The 17,615-nt window shown below is 34.3% G+C and overlaps 1 protein-coding gene across 2 annotated transcripts; it reads right to left on the reverse strand.

Annotated features, from left to right (window-relative positions):
- Positions 1-4,229: 4,229 nt before the first annotated feature.
- On the reverse strand, positions 4,230-15,689 carry LOC124367513. Of its 2 annotated transcripts, none has more exons than XM_046824388.1 (3): positions 13,681-15,689; positions 12,885-13,101; positions 4,230-4,404 (listed from the first exon to the last, which is right to left on the reverse strand). In XM_046824388.1, the coding sequence occupies exon 1, from the start codon at positions 14,596-14,598 to the stop codon at positions 13,684-13,686; it is 915 nt and encodes a 304-aa protein (XP_046680344.1). In that variant the 5' UTR covers positions 14,599-15,689; the 3' UTR covers positions 4,230-4,404; positions 12,885-13,101; positions 13,681-13,683. The 2 variants fall into 2 exon arrangements, with proteins under 2 accessions (XP_046680344.1, XP_046680345.1); XM_046824389.1 differs by lacking the exon at positions 4,230-4,404 and adding an exon at positions 9,151-9,320.
- Positions 15,690-17,615: the final 1,926 nt, after the last annotated feature.

The raw sequence follows: 17,615 nt of genomic DNA on the forward strand, positions 1-17,615 counted from the left end.
TCCTGAGCTCTATAGCATCTGGATGGTAGGTTACTTGAGGCTTGGGCTCGGTTGGTTTTCTTCGAGACGTCTTAAGAGGACAGGCAATGTCCAGAGCAGCTGAAAATGTGGCTATAAAGTTAGAGTAGGCACGTTCTGCACTGTTTTCTTGGTAGACTCTTTCCCATGATTGCAGTGCAAGCAGGCTTTTCAGATGTGAAAGATTGTCTTCATTTAAGTGCCTTCTAGTTGAGGTTGAAGACCTTTTTAAGGCGAGATGGAACTTCAAGAAACACAGCTGTCCAGTATGATCAGAAATGCCTGTATTTGTTACTTGAACTCTTACTTCATGAGGCTTTAGGTTGGTGCATACAAGATCGATGGAGGTGGCAGAGGTACTAGTTATTCTGGTAGGGGGTAGTGGTAATCTTGAGATATTCAGAGAAGCAAGCATTTCACATAGAGCCGTTATTCTCTCTTGAAGTTGTTAAGTTGTTGATGTTGAAGTCCTCCGAAAATGCAGATCCTACTGTTGTTTGTGGGTATTTTCTCTAGTGCATCAGCTAAGTGCAACAATGAGATGTCAAGAGAAGCATTCGGGGGACGGTAAATTCCAAGTATGTAAAGATGTCTTCTCCTATCCAAAGTTACCTTTACCGCACACATTTCGCAAACGGAGCTCTTCACAATGGCTGCTTAAGTCGAAACATTCTGCCTCATTAGCCATATTTTTGCTTTTGTATATGGCCACACCCCCTTTCAGGTGATTTTCTCTGCAGTATGCAGCAACCAAAATGTAATTTAGCAGGCACACGTTTTCCAGAGTAGTCAGATTCAGTCCATGTTCTGTGAGTACAACAAAGTCGGGTTTATCCAAGTCTAAGAGATGGTTCAATCTGTCAATTTTATTACCAAGTCTGTCAACATTTTGATGAAAGACTACAGTATTCTGCCGTGATGAAAGATTGTTGTGGCCCAAGTTGAGTTTACAAACGTTTTGTCTCGAGTTTTTTTTCTCTGAGTGGGGTCTAAAAAATGCTGAATGTTGTGGGACTCGATTGGTTTTATAAGGGGTGGTGTGACTAGGGTTTGGGTGGAAGTTTCTTCAGATCGTGGAATATCTTGCCTGAGTTTCAGAGTCATTGGACCATTGGCAACAGAGATTTTGTTTTCTTGATCCTTGAGGCTGGGATTTCTTGTAGTTGACACATTTTCCATGTTTGAATTGATAGCCCAGGAAAATCTCTTCGTAGGTATAAGAGAGGAATCATTTCTGAACGATAAAGCATCCTCAATATTTTTTCAGAAAGAACTCCTCTAACGTCTCCCCAGATTGCTAACTTCTTTGCTGTGTAAGGAGGTAAAGGCATCTTTTGTCCAAGATTGGTCCCTTGTTCTTGTGAAGAGTTTTTGTCCCCAGTTCAGTTTTTTAGGCGAGGTTTGTCTGTCTCCTCCTGTTTCGACCTGGGTCAGTCTTGTTGACGATGTTGGTCTGTTCTTTTTCTGTTATGGATTGAATCATATCACATTTTCCGTAGGACCTATTACGGCCAAGGGAAAGTAATACTTGCGTTACACTTGTTTTTTGGACTGTAGCTAGGGAAAGAATGAATCGTTGAGGCATTTTAGTGTTCATTTCTCTGTTTTTAAAAAAGCCACTGTTAAAATGCCATATCACAATGTCAAGGAAGCCAACCAGTTTAAAGTAAATTATGTGAAAACATTCATAACTTTGTTCATTAAGGTTGATTACATAGCAGTGTTTAAATAATATTTAAAATGCATTAGATGATTTAAATTCGTCACTGGTGCGATCTGGAGTAAAATTTTGATATTCACTTTTTATTTACTACCTGCATTGCACTACTGATCAGCACTGTTTACTTAATATTTGATCAAATTTAAATGTAAACAGATGTTTCAGTCAATTTGTCGATATAAAATTGAAGGTGTGAACAGCTGTTTAGTGCCAGTTCAAATTTGAATTATGAAAAATAAAAACAATTTTTTTTAATTCTAAAATATTTCAGGTAACTTTTTTATATTTTTCTTCATAAAATCCTTCCATGGATTTCAATGAACATTTTTTTATAAAAAGAATTAACCGAATTGATCCAGCTGTTCTCGAGATTAACGCTTACCAACACATTTTGTGATTCATTTTTATTTATAAGATTTTAAGCAAATTAATTTGATTTATTTCACTTCAAAGATTAGTCAAATTGGTAATTACAAAAACTCTCAAACTCATATGGAATTAAATTAAAATGATGATGTATTTCAATGATGATTAATACACTTAGAATACATTAGCTGCTAAGGCGTTTGATACGGTTTCACATGGCTTATTGTCAAAAAAGCTAAAATATTATGGAATTTTGGACAAAGAGCTGCAATTGTTGAGTAGCTACCTTACAGATAGAAAACAAATAGTTTGTATACAAGACAAAGATTCTCAATTTTTAAATGTTTCAGCTGGGGTACCACAAGGTTCAGTACTGGGACCCTTTCTTTTTTTAATTTTTGTTAATGATTTTAGTTATAATGTTTCATCTTTTTCTGTTCTATATGCAGATGATACAACCATTACTAACTCTGGTTTGGATATTTTAGATGTGAAAATTCAACTTAAACATTCATTAAAACAAGCAAAACAATGGTTTCTTGCTAATGATCTGTTAATAAATGATACTAAGACTGAACAAATAATATTTACTTTAAAGAACCATTTATCGGATGTAGACTATGACTTGTTCAAACCTGTAAAATTGCTTGGTATTCATTTAGACAGCAAACTCTGTTGGGACGAACATGTTAATCATCTCTGTAAAAAACTGTCCAGAGTTACTTATCTTTTAAGAAAGTTGAAGGATTGCGTGAATCTGGATGTTCTTGTCATGATATACTTTGGCCTTTTTCATGCACATCTGAGCTATGGTATACGTCTTTGGGGTGGTTCTAGTTCAGCAAAAAGAGCCTTTATTTGGCAGAAGAAGGCTCTTAGAATAATAAACGGACTAGCCATGTCGGCTTCATGTAGAAACACTTTTCAACAACTTAATATTATGACTCTTGCATGTATCTACATTAGCTGTAACCTGATTTATGTTAAGAAAAACATTAGTAATTTTAATCAAGCAAATTCAATACATGATTACAATACTAGACAAAAGAAAGATCTTGTTAAACCTAATGTTAGGCTTAATAAGTGTTTAGATAGTTTTAAGTATCAACAAATCTTGTTATACAATAAACTGCCGATGTCCATCAGGTCACTTCCTTGTAATAAATTTAGTTGTACTATTGCTAAGTGGCTTAAGAAGAAAGCATTTTATACTGCAGAAGAGTATATGAACTGTGATATGTTGGACTTGACACCTTAATTTTGTATATAACTTCTTGACGATGCCTATTGTAACTTGTTTACTTAATGGAAAATAAAGTTCTTGATTCTTGATTCTTAAACACTCTAAATTAGGAGAAGTCAAACTTCCATGTGAAGCCAAAATCATGAAAGGGAATTTAATTGTGAGTTTTTCTTTATTAAAATAATAGAAAATTTATATTCCAATAAGAAGAGCTCCTCCTCCTTCATGAAAGGGAATTTAAAAAATACAGTTTTAAATCACATATTTATTTACTACATGCATTGCACTACTGATCAGCACTGTTTACTTAATATTTGATCAAATTTAAATGTAAACAGATGTTTCAGTCAATTTGTCGATATAAAATTGAAGGTGTGAACAGCTGTTTAGTGCCAGTTCAAATTTGAATTATGAAAAATAAAAACAATTTTTTTTAATTCTAAAATATTTCAGGTAACTTTTTTTATATTTTTCTTCATAAAATCCTTCCATGGATTTCAATGAACATTTTTTTATAAAAAGAATTAACCGAATTGATCCAGCTGTTCTCGAGATTAACGCTTACCAACACATTTTGTGATTCATTTTTATTTATAAGATTTTAAGCAAATTAATTTGATTTATTTCACTTCAAAGATTAGTCAAATTGGTAATTACAAAAACTCTCAAACTCATATGGAATTAAATTAAAATGATGATGTATTTCAATGATGATTAATACACTTAAACACTCTAAATTAGGAGAAGTCAAACTTCCATGTGAAGCCAAAATCATGAAAGGGAATTTAATTGTGAGTTTTTCTTTATTAAAATAATAGAAAATTTATATTCCAATAAGAAGAGCTCCTCCTCCTTCATGAAAGGGAAATTAAAAAAATACAGTTTTAAATCACATAAAATATATTTATATCACAAAAACATTGAAAATACATCTGAAAATGCATATATGAATTATCACAGCATTAACACTGTTGGTGTGACTCCATAGAGCTTGAAAACTGGACCTGATTGTCTTAATTTGGACACTGCAAGACTCCCATGTTTTGTTTCTCATGCTCTGAAAAATATAAAAAAAGGATAGTTAAAATGAGTAAAAATACTTTGTACTCGTTAAAATTAAGGCAGGAAAATTGATCAGTGCTCAGAAATTTATAGGCATCATTTAATTTTTCTGAATAAAAATGAACTGTTAAAATGATTAAAACATTGAGATATTTTGATCTTCTGAATGTTGAGTTTAGCTCAAGTTCACCTTCCTTTTAGTGCAGCATCTGGAATCTGATGCTGTCACAGACTTTTATTGTATTAACAATGTTTTTATAAGTGAGCAGGAAAACTTAGATGATAGTCAGAATACTCAGAAGATAAAGCATAATTGGTAAAAAAGTGATGTAAAACATGGAATAAATTACCAATTATTATTTTTAATATTTACAGTTCCAAAACTCTTATTGATTTGGGAGTATATTAAATTATTACCAGAGTTACTACTAGTACCTTTGATTACAGACTATATCAAATGTTAAAATAGAGCAACAGAAAAAAATGGAAAAAGAATTTAAAAGAATTGGTTAATTGCTGATAGGCAGATTTGTGATAATACGAGGCGTGTTCAGAAAGTAAGTACCGTTTCATTTCTACTGCAGCTGCAATCGGTGTTCAGCGCATGCACACTAGTCATCCTTGTTCACTGGCTATCGACACACGCCATTTTAGTTGTTCTACATTGTGTTTTCAGTTTTCTCTAAACGTTTAAAAAGTTTTCTCCAAAGATTTTTGAATGCAAGGAATGTAAAACCGGGCTGAAATTTATCGTCAACTTCAATATGTTAACGTAGAAGGCATGATGAGTGAAGGAATGGTGAGAAAGTGGGTTAGAATGTTCAAAGGCAGTCGAACAAATGTGCATGATGAGAATCGGAGCGGTTGGCTTTCTCTCGTCAACGATGATCTGGTAAGGGTAGTTAGATGAAAAAATCCAAGAGAACAGACGTTTCACTATGACAACGCTATCTGACGATTTCCAACAAATTTCACGCACTCTTTTGTACGAAATTGTTACGGAACGCTTAGGTTATTGCAATCTGTGTTCCCGATGGGTTCCAAAAATGCTCACTGACGTGCACAAAACCAAGAGACTCGGAAGTTCTTTGACTATTCTCACACGACAGTGATGATGGTGAGAATTTTTAAACAAAACTGTGACAGGTGATGAAACTTGAGTCTGCCATATCAAACTGGAATCCATACAGCAATCAATGGAGTGATGTATCCCAGTAGTCAATGGAACACAGCCAATCCTTGAAGAAACAAATATTTAAGATGACAATGTCTGCAAAAAAATCATGTGCACTGTCTTTTGGGATCGGAAAGGTATTTTGCTGATTTATTTTCTCCCAAGAGGTTAAACCATTAATGTGGCAAGGTATTGCGAAACCTTAAGAAAACTAAGGCGGGCAATTCAAAACAAACAGAGAGGTATGCTCAGTAACAGAATTGTGTTGCTCCATGACAATGCTCGGCCCCATACTGCTCGTGACACTCAAACATTGGTTCGACAATTTCGTTGGGAGCAGTTTGATCACACGCTCTACAGCCCGGACTTGGTACCGTCTGATTACCACTTGTTCCTGCACATTGAGCGTGAGCTAGACAGGCAACCAACAAAACCGACAATGAAGTTAAAACTGTCGTGGAGTCATAGCTACATTCGTTGGCGGGAACCTTCTACGAAGAGGGTATAGACAAAAATTGATCATTGACAATTTGACCATTACGACAAGTCTTTGAACATCAGTCGAAACTATGTCAAAAAATAGTTTAAGATTTAGGCTTTCATGTAGAAATAAAATTTTGTTGAAAAATTGTTTGATTTGTTTTTTTTTTTTTTGGTACTTACTTTCTGAACATGCCTTGTTTAATAAAACAACAACTATTAAAGCTTTTAAAATAAACAACAAATATTTTATACATTTACACATAAATGTGATCCAGAATATCAACTTGATGCTGTGAAGTGCTAATGTAGGAGGAAATCATTATTTTATCAAAACCATACTATAAAAAATGTGATGAAATATATCAGCTACTTTTTAAAGGTAGTATAACATTGGAACCAATGATTATCTGATTTAAATTTATCATAAATTATTTATTGAATTAATATAGAATGGACTATATTTTAGACCATAATATAAACAGTAATGTGGTATTACTTTATTTAAAAGAAAGATTTTAATATTATAAATGTAGCGTCGAAACGTGTTGATAGTAAACAAGAATAAACCTTTGAACACTTTCGTAGTTTTCAATTGTACAATGTACATTTAGGATTCGAAGAATCCATCTTCATGTACTTGTAGGTTAAGGTCAACCAAGATCAAGATTTAACTCACACTTTCTGGTCAATCGTAAGAAATAAAGTGTGGGAGGGATATGAGCTCCCAGAGCAAAGTGCCGATAGAACCGAATAAATAAAAAATATACAATTCAGAGTCAGTGATTACATTTATCTTTATCAAGTAAAGTACACCATACTATTGGGAAATAATAAAAGTGTATTGTCAAGATATCTAAAGATAATCTGTATTGAAGTTTGAGTTTATTAGATTGGCTAATAACATTTATTTGTGTGATATGAAATTTATTCATGTTCAGTATTCATTTCAAACAGACGTACTAACTATCAAAATTTCTAAAACAAAATGGGAGACCATAATTTTTGTAATTAAACATTTTTAATAATTAATTAGGAATTAATTTAATAAATAAATAAAAATAATTAATAATAATATTATGTATTTTGGAAATACATCTTGTTAATAATAATTGATTAGTATTTATTACATTCTTACGAAGTATTTTAAAAACTTATCATTATTATTGTACAACTTCTACTTAAAGGTCAAAGGTATAGGTAAAGAATGTCATTTTACAAAGCAAATTTAGGACTAAGAAGCCCTCTCTAACACAACCTGGGGACCAACGGTTAAAACATGACTTCCGAACTACCACAAAAAATTATATCATGATGAAAACTCAAAAGATACGAGTGTTTTTTGTTTTGTTTGACACATTAAAGATAAAATTATGTTATTTTATACACATGGAATAATAATGTATGGGTTCTTGTCCAAAGATAATTACATTTAATTTTTTAATTTTAAATTTATCTATGGTAAATTAAAATTGTACATTTGAACTTAATGTCAGTTGTAAACATTTGACTATCAAACATTTTAAATTTATTATAATCATACCATGTGAACTATTACCATTATAAAATAATATTGGAAATATTAATGTAGCATTTGTATGGTATATTTTTGAATAATAAATACAGAGTACATAACGAGAGATCCTTGTGGTTTCGGTTATTATTGCTCCAACTGTACGATGACAAGAACCTTTTATGATATTGTCGAGCTGTTCTAACACTATATTCCTTGTCTCTTAAGAAAAATTGTGGTTATCATTTGTAGTTTAATGATTTAATTCAGCTACAAATTTAAGGAAGATTCAAGATTAGACTCTGGGTGCTGTTCCCAATAATACGGACAGAGAGGTAAGAGACTTCTTATTTATAATAATATGCCTTAGTCAAGTATAGCAGTTATTGGGAATCATTAATACACAGCATTTTTAGAATCGGTTTATTGGAGGCATCAAAGTTGAGTCAACAAAAAGTGTTCTGATAATACTCTGCCAAGAAACAGCATTCAACTAAAGCTGAATTTCTCTTGTGGCAAAAAAATTAAAATACAAAATTGACTATTTCCTCTTCTGTAAAACATAGATTTTCATTTTAAAATATGTTTTCCTTCCTCAAAATCACCTTGTAAGGGGAATCACAGATATTTTAATGATAAAAACTGAACTTTGAAGTATAAAAATATCATCAGGTAGCAAATGATATAGTTTTTTGTTACATAAATTTGGCCGATGTAATGAAGCACACAGAACCAGCTAAATGGTGGCATTGCCGAATGTAATAAAAAATATGAACTTTAAGTAAAACATAGTTTAAAAACACTAATTTGTTACGGTTCATTTCTAAAAAAAATTTTTATAAACAAAGAACTAAAAAAACATGTTTTAGCAATTGGTAATTTGTCTAATGTTGATCAGTCATTGACACGAGTAGATGCAGAAGACTTGCAATAAAACACCACAATGAATAGAGAAAATACGAATTAGAACAAAAGTATTTTTGAAAAACTACAGTAATTTCTTAATAATTTAATCATCTATCTATGTTTTTTTTTCATGCAGAGAGTATAACAATGTTAGCAATTTATTTGCGTACTGCCGATCAGATGTCATCCCTAAATGGAATGATTAGGATTAAAATTTCATCGTCGATGGCAGCACTGAATACAGTCCAGCGGAAGCATCATGGTTCCAAATATATCACACTGCTGGCAAATATTTGAAGAAGATATACTGACATGTGAGGGGAATTCGGCCAGCCGGCCATTTGCAGACTGGAAGGTTTAGATGTGACCGTGATATAAAACCATAATCTCACTTTCTTTGTTTTAACCTACGTAACCTGACTATCATTCGCAATATGTGTTCACAAATTAAATTGAGAGGTCGTCCACAACATCATATCCTGTAATTAATTACATTCCCAAAAACTCACCATGCTCTATAAGAACAGCCAAACCACTTTCAGAGGAGATATGCATTTGTGAGCAAAACGTTTTTTCCATTCTCAATGTTAAACTAAATTATTATTACTCATAATGATCATTTTGGTAGGTAATATAGTAAATAAAATAAGTAAATTATTCACAATAAATCTATGTTAAAAATACATTTTAATCTTATAAAATGTGAATTGAAAAATTTTTAATCACATTATTCATACAGTCATAGTGCTTTAAGAAAAAAAATACAATTCTTAGTTTCATTATTTCCTCGTGTTCAATTAAGGGCGCATTAGTCCAAAGTTCCGTTTCTTCTCATGCTCTGAAAAATTCATGTTAAATTATTACACAATAAGTGTGCCTACTATACGAGTATATGAAGGGGAAAATGTGTGTTTCAATGTGTATATATTTTTAGTAGCTAAATACATTACCAAGAATAAATTAATTGATGTTAACCATTTGTACCCATCAAACAACATTAAAAAAGTCTTTTAAGCAAATGCTCAATGGAAAATTTCAATTAATCGTAGCATGTTTTATAAAATTTATACTGTCATATATTTAAACAATCACTCATCATATTCCGATTGGAGTACTGGACATGAAACTAAGAACTCCAAGAAAATCAAATTTCTGAATACTGTTCTTCCAGTGTTTTTAGTGAATCTGAACAGCTGGGTTAAAATTTATAATAGGAAACCAGCATCAGAGGAGAAAATTCCATTTCTGTGTCCCAAAATAGTTCCAATCAACTTGTCATACTACTCTGAGATAAATTTCAGAGGAAGTGGAAAAATTAATTATTTAGACCTTGAAGAAATACAAATCATGCATATTACAGAAGAACCAATGCCTCTTGTAATATAAGGAGGTCCTACATACGCTTTTGAATGTTAAACATTTTAACAAATTCACATCTAAGAAAATTCTAACATTTTTCATTAAGTGGTATTTTGTAAACTGTCAGGATATAAAACAAATCTCCGCACATTCAGGCAGGGCTGGGTTTGGACTTGTTAGTTGTTCTTGGATGAAGTTGATTTAAGAGATATAGCTCTAACAAATAGGTTTATTTGAAACAGCTGACATTATGAGACGGTTCCGGTAGAGTACTGTTCCTCATGAGATCAGAGTTTTAGCCAAATTGACATATAAATATTGGCTATTAAAGTACATAATGAAATCCAGCATGATACTTGTATTTTATGTTGGTTACAATGCCTAAATACTGCTCGAAACCATTTCAAAGTAGGACACTTCTAAGGTTTTTTGTTCCTGCTTGTTTTTTTTTTCTAGGAGTGGACGTTCAGTTTTTGTTCTAGTTTATCTGAGATTCATTATAATATTGAGATTGAAACTAGTACTTTATAATTACTCTCATTGACAGAAATTTGACAAATTGGAAAGTAAATAGACATAATACTCAGTCCAGGATGTACACTTCGACAACGCATAACACCTAACATACGAGAGCTAGCCAGAAAGTAAATTGTGTTTTAATATAAACAAAAATAAATTATATTATATACATTTGAAAGTGACACTAAAATACAATTTTTCAACATATTCACCATTCAAATTTAGGCATTTATCATAGCGGTAAACTAGTTTTGAAATTCCAGCATTATAAAATTCTGCTGCCTGAGACTTCAACCAGGTAGTCACACCTCCCACAGTTTCACGTCTTCATCGTATGTATGCCCCCACTCCATAGATTATAATTTGGTTTCGCAATTAACGTATTTTACTTAACCCTTATAACGTCACAGACGCCGTATGGCGCATAGACAAACTATCTCCAAACGGCAAAGACGCGGTACGGCGCATCGACACAAAACTGTGTCTATAGCAAATTTAAGTTCCTTTTAAATCCGATCAATGTCACTAACGGTATGCGTCAACCATGTGTGTGGGTTATTGACCTATGTCAAGCGTCAAAATATAGCTGTCGCGTTACATTGTTTGAAACAATAGACGCAGTGTCTAGACACTCTCCCCGCCACACGGCACAGACGCCATAAAGCGCGCACGCTTTTGTTTGCAGTTTGGCTTCAGGTAATGCGTGTCTAACCATCGCTGAGTCGGTTTCCTTCGTTGTGTTTTCTGTTTATATGGTTTTTATTTATTTGTTAAAAGTACTGATATCTTAGTTTTATTATTCATTTAGTGTTTTTAGTGTCATTTTAGTGTTTAGTGTCACCTATTTAGTGTTCAGGTACTTTGGGATTATACCGACCACACCAGTATGAAGAACACAAAAATATAAATTTATAGCTAAACAAACATGATAGAACAAAAAAACAACTCTTTAATTACAAAATTACAAGCATTTCCAGGCATTGTGATCGGTATTGTTGTCGCTGTTATCTTATCTTTCTCGAGAATCCCGATTACGACAGGCCACGCGGCATCACATGATTTGCGCGGTACATAATTGCCTTTCCATTACAATTCAATTTATATTTCTGATCAGATCCTCTAGAATTTGATATTTTACTGATAGGTACTATCTCGAGGGATGTTTTTCTTTCGTTGACATCAGCGAAAAGGCATGGCACTCGCATTTTGGGTGGCGGAGTATGATCAAGAATAAAAACAAGTTTTGAGTGTTTTTTCAATAAAGAGTTTAGTTTTAGTTTGATCATGTTTGTTTTTATTGAATTTTTGTGTTTGGAGAAATGTAGAGGTAAAACACGGAAGTACAACAAAGCGACGCACCAGCTGAACGGGCGGCGAGACTCTGCAATCACGTTATCTACTAGACCGCTCGACTTTGACCTCTGTCTGAGGATGGGGAGGGGTTTGCGATAAGACAATTCCTGTTTTATATTGACGAAATATTGTTCTACGCTAATCTAGTAATCAGTAGAAGCAAAATGTCAAATAACGATTCATGTCTGGGTGTGGTAGGTATAATTCCAAAGTACCGTGTTCATTATTAGTGATAAATAACATGTCTCGTAACATTGACAATCCTGAGTACAGTGACTTTATAATTTTAAAATTTTTACTTTTTTATACTTACCATAATTATAGAAAGTAAAAATAAAAATGAACTTTACACATTTAAATTTTTTTTTTTTAATATTGTGCCGTTTGCTGAAAGTCGTGAAAAGATATACTGACGTTATAAGGGTTAAGTCAATCTTTAATGATTCGATTGAGCAGCAAGTTTATCTTTTCCGTACGTGTCAAAAAATGTCAAAACTGATTTTTATGCTTTCTGTTAAAAGTTTCAGTACCCATCTTGCACAAAATGTATGGTAACCTAACTTCTGTGTAACAAACTCCTTTAAATTTGAGGAAAACTACATAAGTGATAGTTCTGTTATTTTCAATCGGCAGGCAGTCTTCTTTAATCTTATGGTAGACTATACAATGTCATTGGTCTCAATGCTTGGCCATTGGCCATCCACTTCTTTCATTATCAAGGACATTGATTTGGACATTTTTAAACCTAATGCACCACTGACGCACTCCACCTTCAGTAATCACATAATTACTATTAACTTTACAGAGATTGCGATAAATCTCAATTGGTTTATTGTGCTTAGCTAACAAAAACTGTATTATCAACTGCACTTCACAACTCGTGGGAATTTCAATTGCATCACACATTTTAATCTGCTATTGTAAAACAACAAGGAACAGTAGTATTCCACTAGCACGGCTGGATAGTCACTGAATGGAGAAGTGTCCTGACGTAGAAATGGCCGCGTTAATCCCACCACTAGCGACTATATAGCAAAACGTAATCTACTTTCTGGATAGCCCTTATGTACATCATAAAGACGTGAAAAGGAAATTTCCATTGATTTTATTGTGCTTTGATAAAGTTGCCTCACATTATGGTGTACAAGTATAATGTTTGTTTGTTACATACCAGTTCTGTCAGCAAAGTGAGAGACACCAAATGCTGCCGTTAGACCAGGAGCATTATTCAGTACATCAACTGCCTTGAGACTCTCCAAAAAAATCTTGTATCGCAACTCAAACTCTTCAAAATTGCGATACTCTCTCTCAAACTTCTTTATAAACTTTTGGAACTCTATGAAGTTGTTATCAACAGAGGTGTTTGGAATACTTGGGTCTTCAGCAGACTGGAACAGAGGTTTATTTGTTATTAATGGAATAAAAATGATTAATCAGTGTCTAAAACTCAATCAGAATAGCCTTAAAAACTAAAAATGTGCATCAAATTTTAGAGCTTCATAGTTTATTAAAGTTTAAGGTAAGTTAAACGCTCCTATCTCGCCCATGTTAAAAATGTATATGTTTATGACCCGTTTCCTGAGCAACCATTTAAGGGAATGTTCTGAAACTTTTACCAGCTGTTTTATATGTCTTTGTGACAGTACTGATCCTGAATTATATTAGTATTGTGGTAAATAAAAATTTTGTAAATAAAACTAAAAAAGAAATAATTTTTACAATTTTAAATTTTTTGTTTTATTTTTTAATATTTTTAAAAAAATAGATAGAGATATACCTGAGGATCCACATCATCACCTATATGTAGGGAACATGTAAAAGTTTGGTCAAGATATCTTGTATAGTTTTTAAAAAAATGAGTCATTTGTGTTTAAAAACCGGACTTTCGGGAAACCGCGGTTCAAGTAGGCCTATACCTTTTCCATTGTAACAACTGGCAATTTTATTTGAATACAAGTTATAAATACCTTTTAAAAACCTCCTGGTATGTAATCTTCTTCTTCTACTTCATCTTGCTCAAGATTTATCCTCCTTTTCTTCAGCCTAGCTTCCTTCGTAGCATTCCGCACCGCAATCTCCGCTCGGTTGATTCGCTCAGTGTCCAGTTGTTGTAGCAGACAGATGGTGTTAGATCCTATGTCCTTTATTCCAAGCTGTTCTAAAACTTTAATCCTACTTAGGTTTCCATCATTGAAAGTAGCTATTGCATCATATGTGCCTAACTCAAGGGTATGCCTACCAACAAAAACATTTTTTGGAAGTCTTGTCCAAAGCACGTTGTTGAACGCCTCATTAACATTTTGTGTCTTCCCATGAAGGCATTTTCTGAGGAGGTCGGGGTTGGAAAGATCTTTAAATATTGGCTTGATAGCCTCCATAATAGCTAACGGAATTGAATTTTTATGTTTATAATTAGCTACTGTGCCTGCTACTTCAGCTTTGCGGAAGGCGCACCACGTGTCCGGGGGGAAAGGACACAGGTCGTGCTGAGGATTGTCATCACTTGACATTTTATGGTACCAGATTGCCCAAATAGCCCTTCTCATGCTATCAAGATTGGATTGGTTAGACCTAATAGCCCCTCCATAATATCCTTGAAGTTGGTCTATGACTTTATCAGTTAGTCTACCGGCACCCTTGAGTCCTTTCCCATCAGATAAAATTAAACTTTTGTTCCGTAGTTTATAATTCCTCAGGCGTGTACCCATTCTTTTCTGGATATGCCCAATGCACTCCAGCTTTTTTACTTCCACATCATCATATGGCCTACTACTGACTACTGCTTGGTAGGCTTTAGAGTTCCCATCACCCAGAAAGTACTCATACTTCACTCCTCGCTTCTCCTCTGATCGGCTAAAAATAGACACCGCAGCAACAGTCTCCATACCTCCGCTTGACCCTTCATAATTTTTTATACACTTAGATATATGGTTTTCTTTATTGGTTTCACTTGACCCACACTTCACACAACCACTGCAAAATTTTGTAAATACCTCAGCATCTAAAATTTTACCAGTGTCAAGACTTGTCAGAGTGCAAACGCCATTTTTTTATTTGTATCCTCTCTTCTGCCAAGTCCCATCATAAGCGACTGTCAGGTTTCTATTATTTTCATCCGTTTCATTATGAAGCACAGCTTCTTCTGTTGCCTTTTGCATCGATTTCTCCACAACATCAAAGACACTCTCTCTTACAACATTTGTATACCTTGTGTACGCTGAGTTCGGCTTTGGCAAATTTAATAATGCACACAACAGCTTTCCAGCCTCACCGCCTTTACCGATACATCTAAGGCCATATAGCATTCTTAGATTTATGTCATATAGGTTGGACTTATTACTTTTATCAGAGGTCCAGAACCGATTTTCCCCATGGCATTCCAAACATGAAAGTGACAAGTTACATGCTAAACCGTTTCTTTTCTCTTTTACTTCACCTAAAATTACTTTTCCGCCACAAGATTTGCACACAACATACTTGTTCAAGGCTGTATTCAAAAGAGATAGAGCAACTATAATATTTGTTTCATCACTCGTGTACTGTGTATAGTCACTTATACTTTCATTTAGTTTTGCTTTTGAAGCACTAGGCCTAGATTGAATAGTAACATTAGGTCTACTAACCTCACCTTGACCTAAAGGATTTGTCCTAAAATGCTGGTTACCCTTGCATTTCCTTTTTTTAAAAACTCCTTTTGGTTTTGTCATAGTAATTAGCACTTCACAAAGAATATGATAATTATTATATAAAACAATAACAACATAAACACCACTTGATAAACTAAATTGCAGATTTGTCAACAAACATTATTGGTAAGCAACAATAACTGGCAGACAAGTCAGTTGTAGTCTGCTACCTGCATCTGTTATGCATTGCTGACAACCTAACAAAAAAAATATTACACAGCTACTAGCTTTGCATAAATACTACTATAACAAGTGTTGAAGCTGAGCGTGGTAGACTGCTCAAAAACAATACAAACTCTAGGAACATACAATTTTTAAAAAATAAAAAAAAATACTTCTGGACCTTCAATTGTCTTGCTCTTTTTTTTAAAAATACTCAGAAAAGCTTAAATAAAAATATACAAAAATAAAAAAAAATTGTAAAAAAATAATAATTTTTTACCGTTTAACTTACCTTAAACTGGAAAGCTATAAACTAATTTACAAACAGCCAGAAAGTTTAACAATTCCTTAATCTGTTAACCTAAATAAAATTTTATTTATCTAGGCCCAGTTCTTAAATTTCTGGTTTAGTGGTACCAATTTTCAAATACATAATACATTTTTGTATTTTTCTACTTTTACTAGCCTACTTCTTAATGGTCACTAGGTCTACTGACAAGGAGGAAGACTACAAGGTTAATAATTAATAGGTTGTTGGAACGATAATAAGTGTTTTAACAAAAGGATACAAAGAAGTTGGAGCAAACACTAGAAATAATATTATTAACCGACGTGAAACTGGCCATAGATTCCATCCATAAAAAGAACGAGTACGTGGAACTAGTTCCTAAATGAATCCTAACCTAGTTCATCAACTCAAACCATACAAAATATATATTTAATTAATAACGTGAAGATAAATACTACAAATAAAGATTTTAAATGCCCCACCCCCCCCCCCCCCCACCCCCCCCCCCCCCCACCCCCCCCCCCCCCCACCCCCCCCCCCCCCCACCCCCCCCCCCCCCCACCCCCCCCCCCCCCCATCTGGAGAGTACAGAGTGCTGAGGAAACTTGCCGGAGTGCCGTGTTTCGCCAAAAAAGTTTGAATGAGCTGGCGCATTGTCGTGTGTAGCCGCCAATTTTGAGATGCCCCCACAAGTCAGGTCTTTTGCGGCGAATCGCATCTCGGAGACGACGTTGGACACTTAAATAGTACTGTGCATTCCACAGTTTGAACCCTCAGGGGCATATTCAAGGTGCACAACTCCACGGTGTGGTCGAAAAAACAGTAAGCATCACTTTGACATTGCTTCGAACTTGCCTTGCTTTTTTTGGCTGAGGATCCTGGGGAGACTGCCATTGTGATGACTGAAATTTGGTCTCAGGGTCATATCCATAGACCCAACTTTCGTCTCCAGTTATTATCGATGTCAAAAAGGTCCGCATCATCCTCAACAACATTGCAGCATGTCCTCGGCAACATCCAATCGCCGTTGCTTCTGCTCGTCTGTCAGCAATTTTGGCACAAATTTTGCGGCTACCCGGGCGCAATCCCAAGTCATCCGTTAAAATTGCTTCAGCTGATCCGAAACTGACATCTAACTCAGTACTTACTTCCTCCACAGTCATTCGACAATTTTCACAGATCAAAACTTTTGCTTTCTCGATGATTCCTTCCGGAGTTCGACTTGTTTTTTGGTCGGCCCGAACGCGCGTCACTTTCTGCCGAGGTTCGACCACTTTTTGAAACGGTTTTATACCACTCTTTAATCTGCGTAACACTCATTGCCCTCATTTTCGAATGCTAGCTGAATTTTCCGAATGGTCTCACTTTGTTTTTTCTCCGAGTTTCACGCAAAATTTTAATGCAAATAACGTTGTTCCACTTTTTCCGTCATCTTCACAGTTAGAGAAAACCGAAACGCACACTTGACTTATCAGTACATAATGACCCGTCTCCGGCGAACCAGTCGGGGGATCAAGATAAGACTTTGTACCTTTCCTTATCATAGTAGGAACTATTGTCGCAACAAATCTTATCTCATTATTGGCAGCAGAAGCCGCGATACACGACGAGTCGGATACTTTTTGATTGGACCTCGTAGAGTGGTAAACTTGTCACACAAACCCTTGTTTTATCTTGCCAATGCTAATCTGGCAAACTAACAATAGCCACCAGAGCGTAAATTAAAAAATGTATAACAAATTTTTTCTTATACGTTATTGGAAAT

Source organism: Homalodisca vitripennis, chromosome 8 (assembly GCF_021130785.1).
Source record: "Homalodisca vitripennis isolate AUS2020 chromosome 8, UT_GWSS_2.1, whole genome shotgun sequence".
Classification (NCBI taxonomy): domain Eukaryota; kingdom Metazoa; phylum Arthropoda; class Insecta; order Hemiptera; family Cicadellidae; genus Homalodisca; species Homalodisca vitripennis.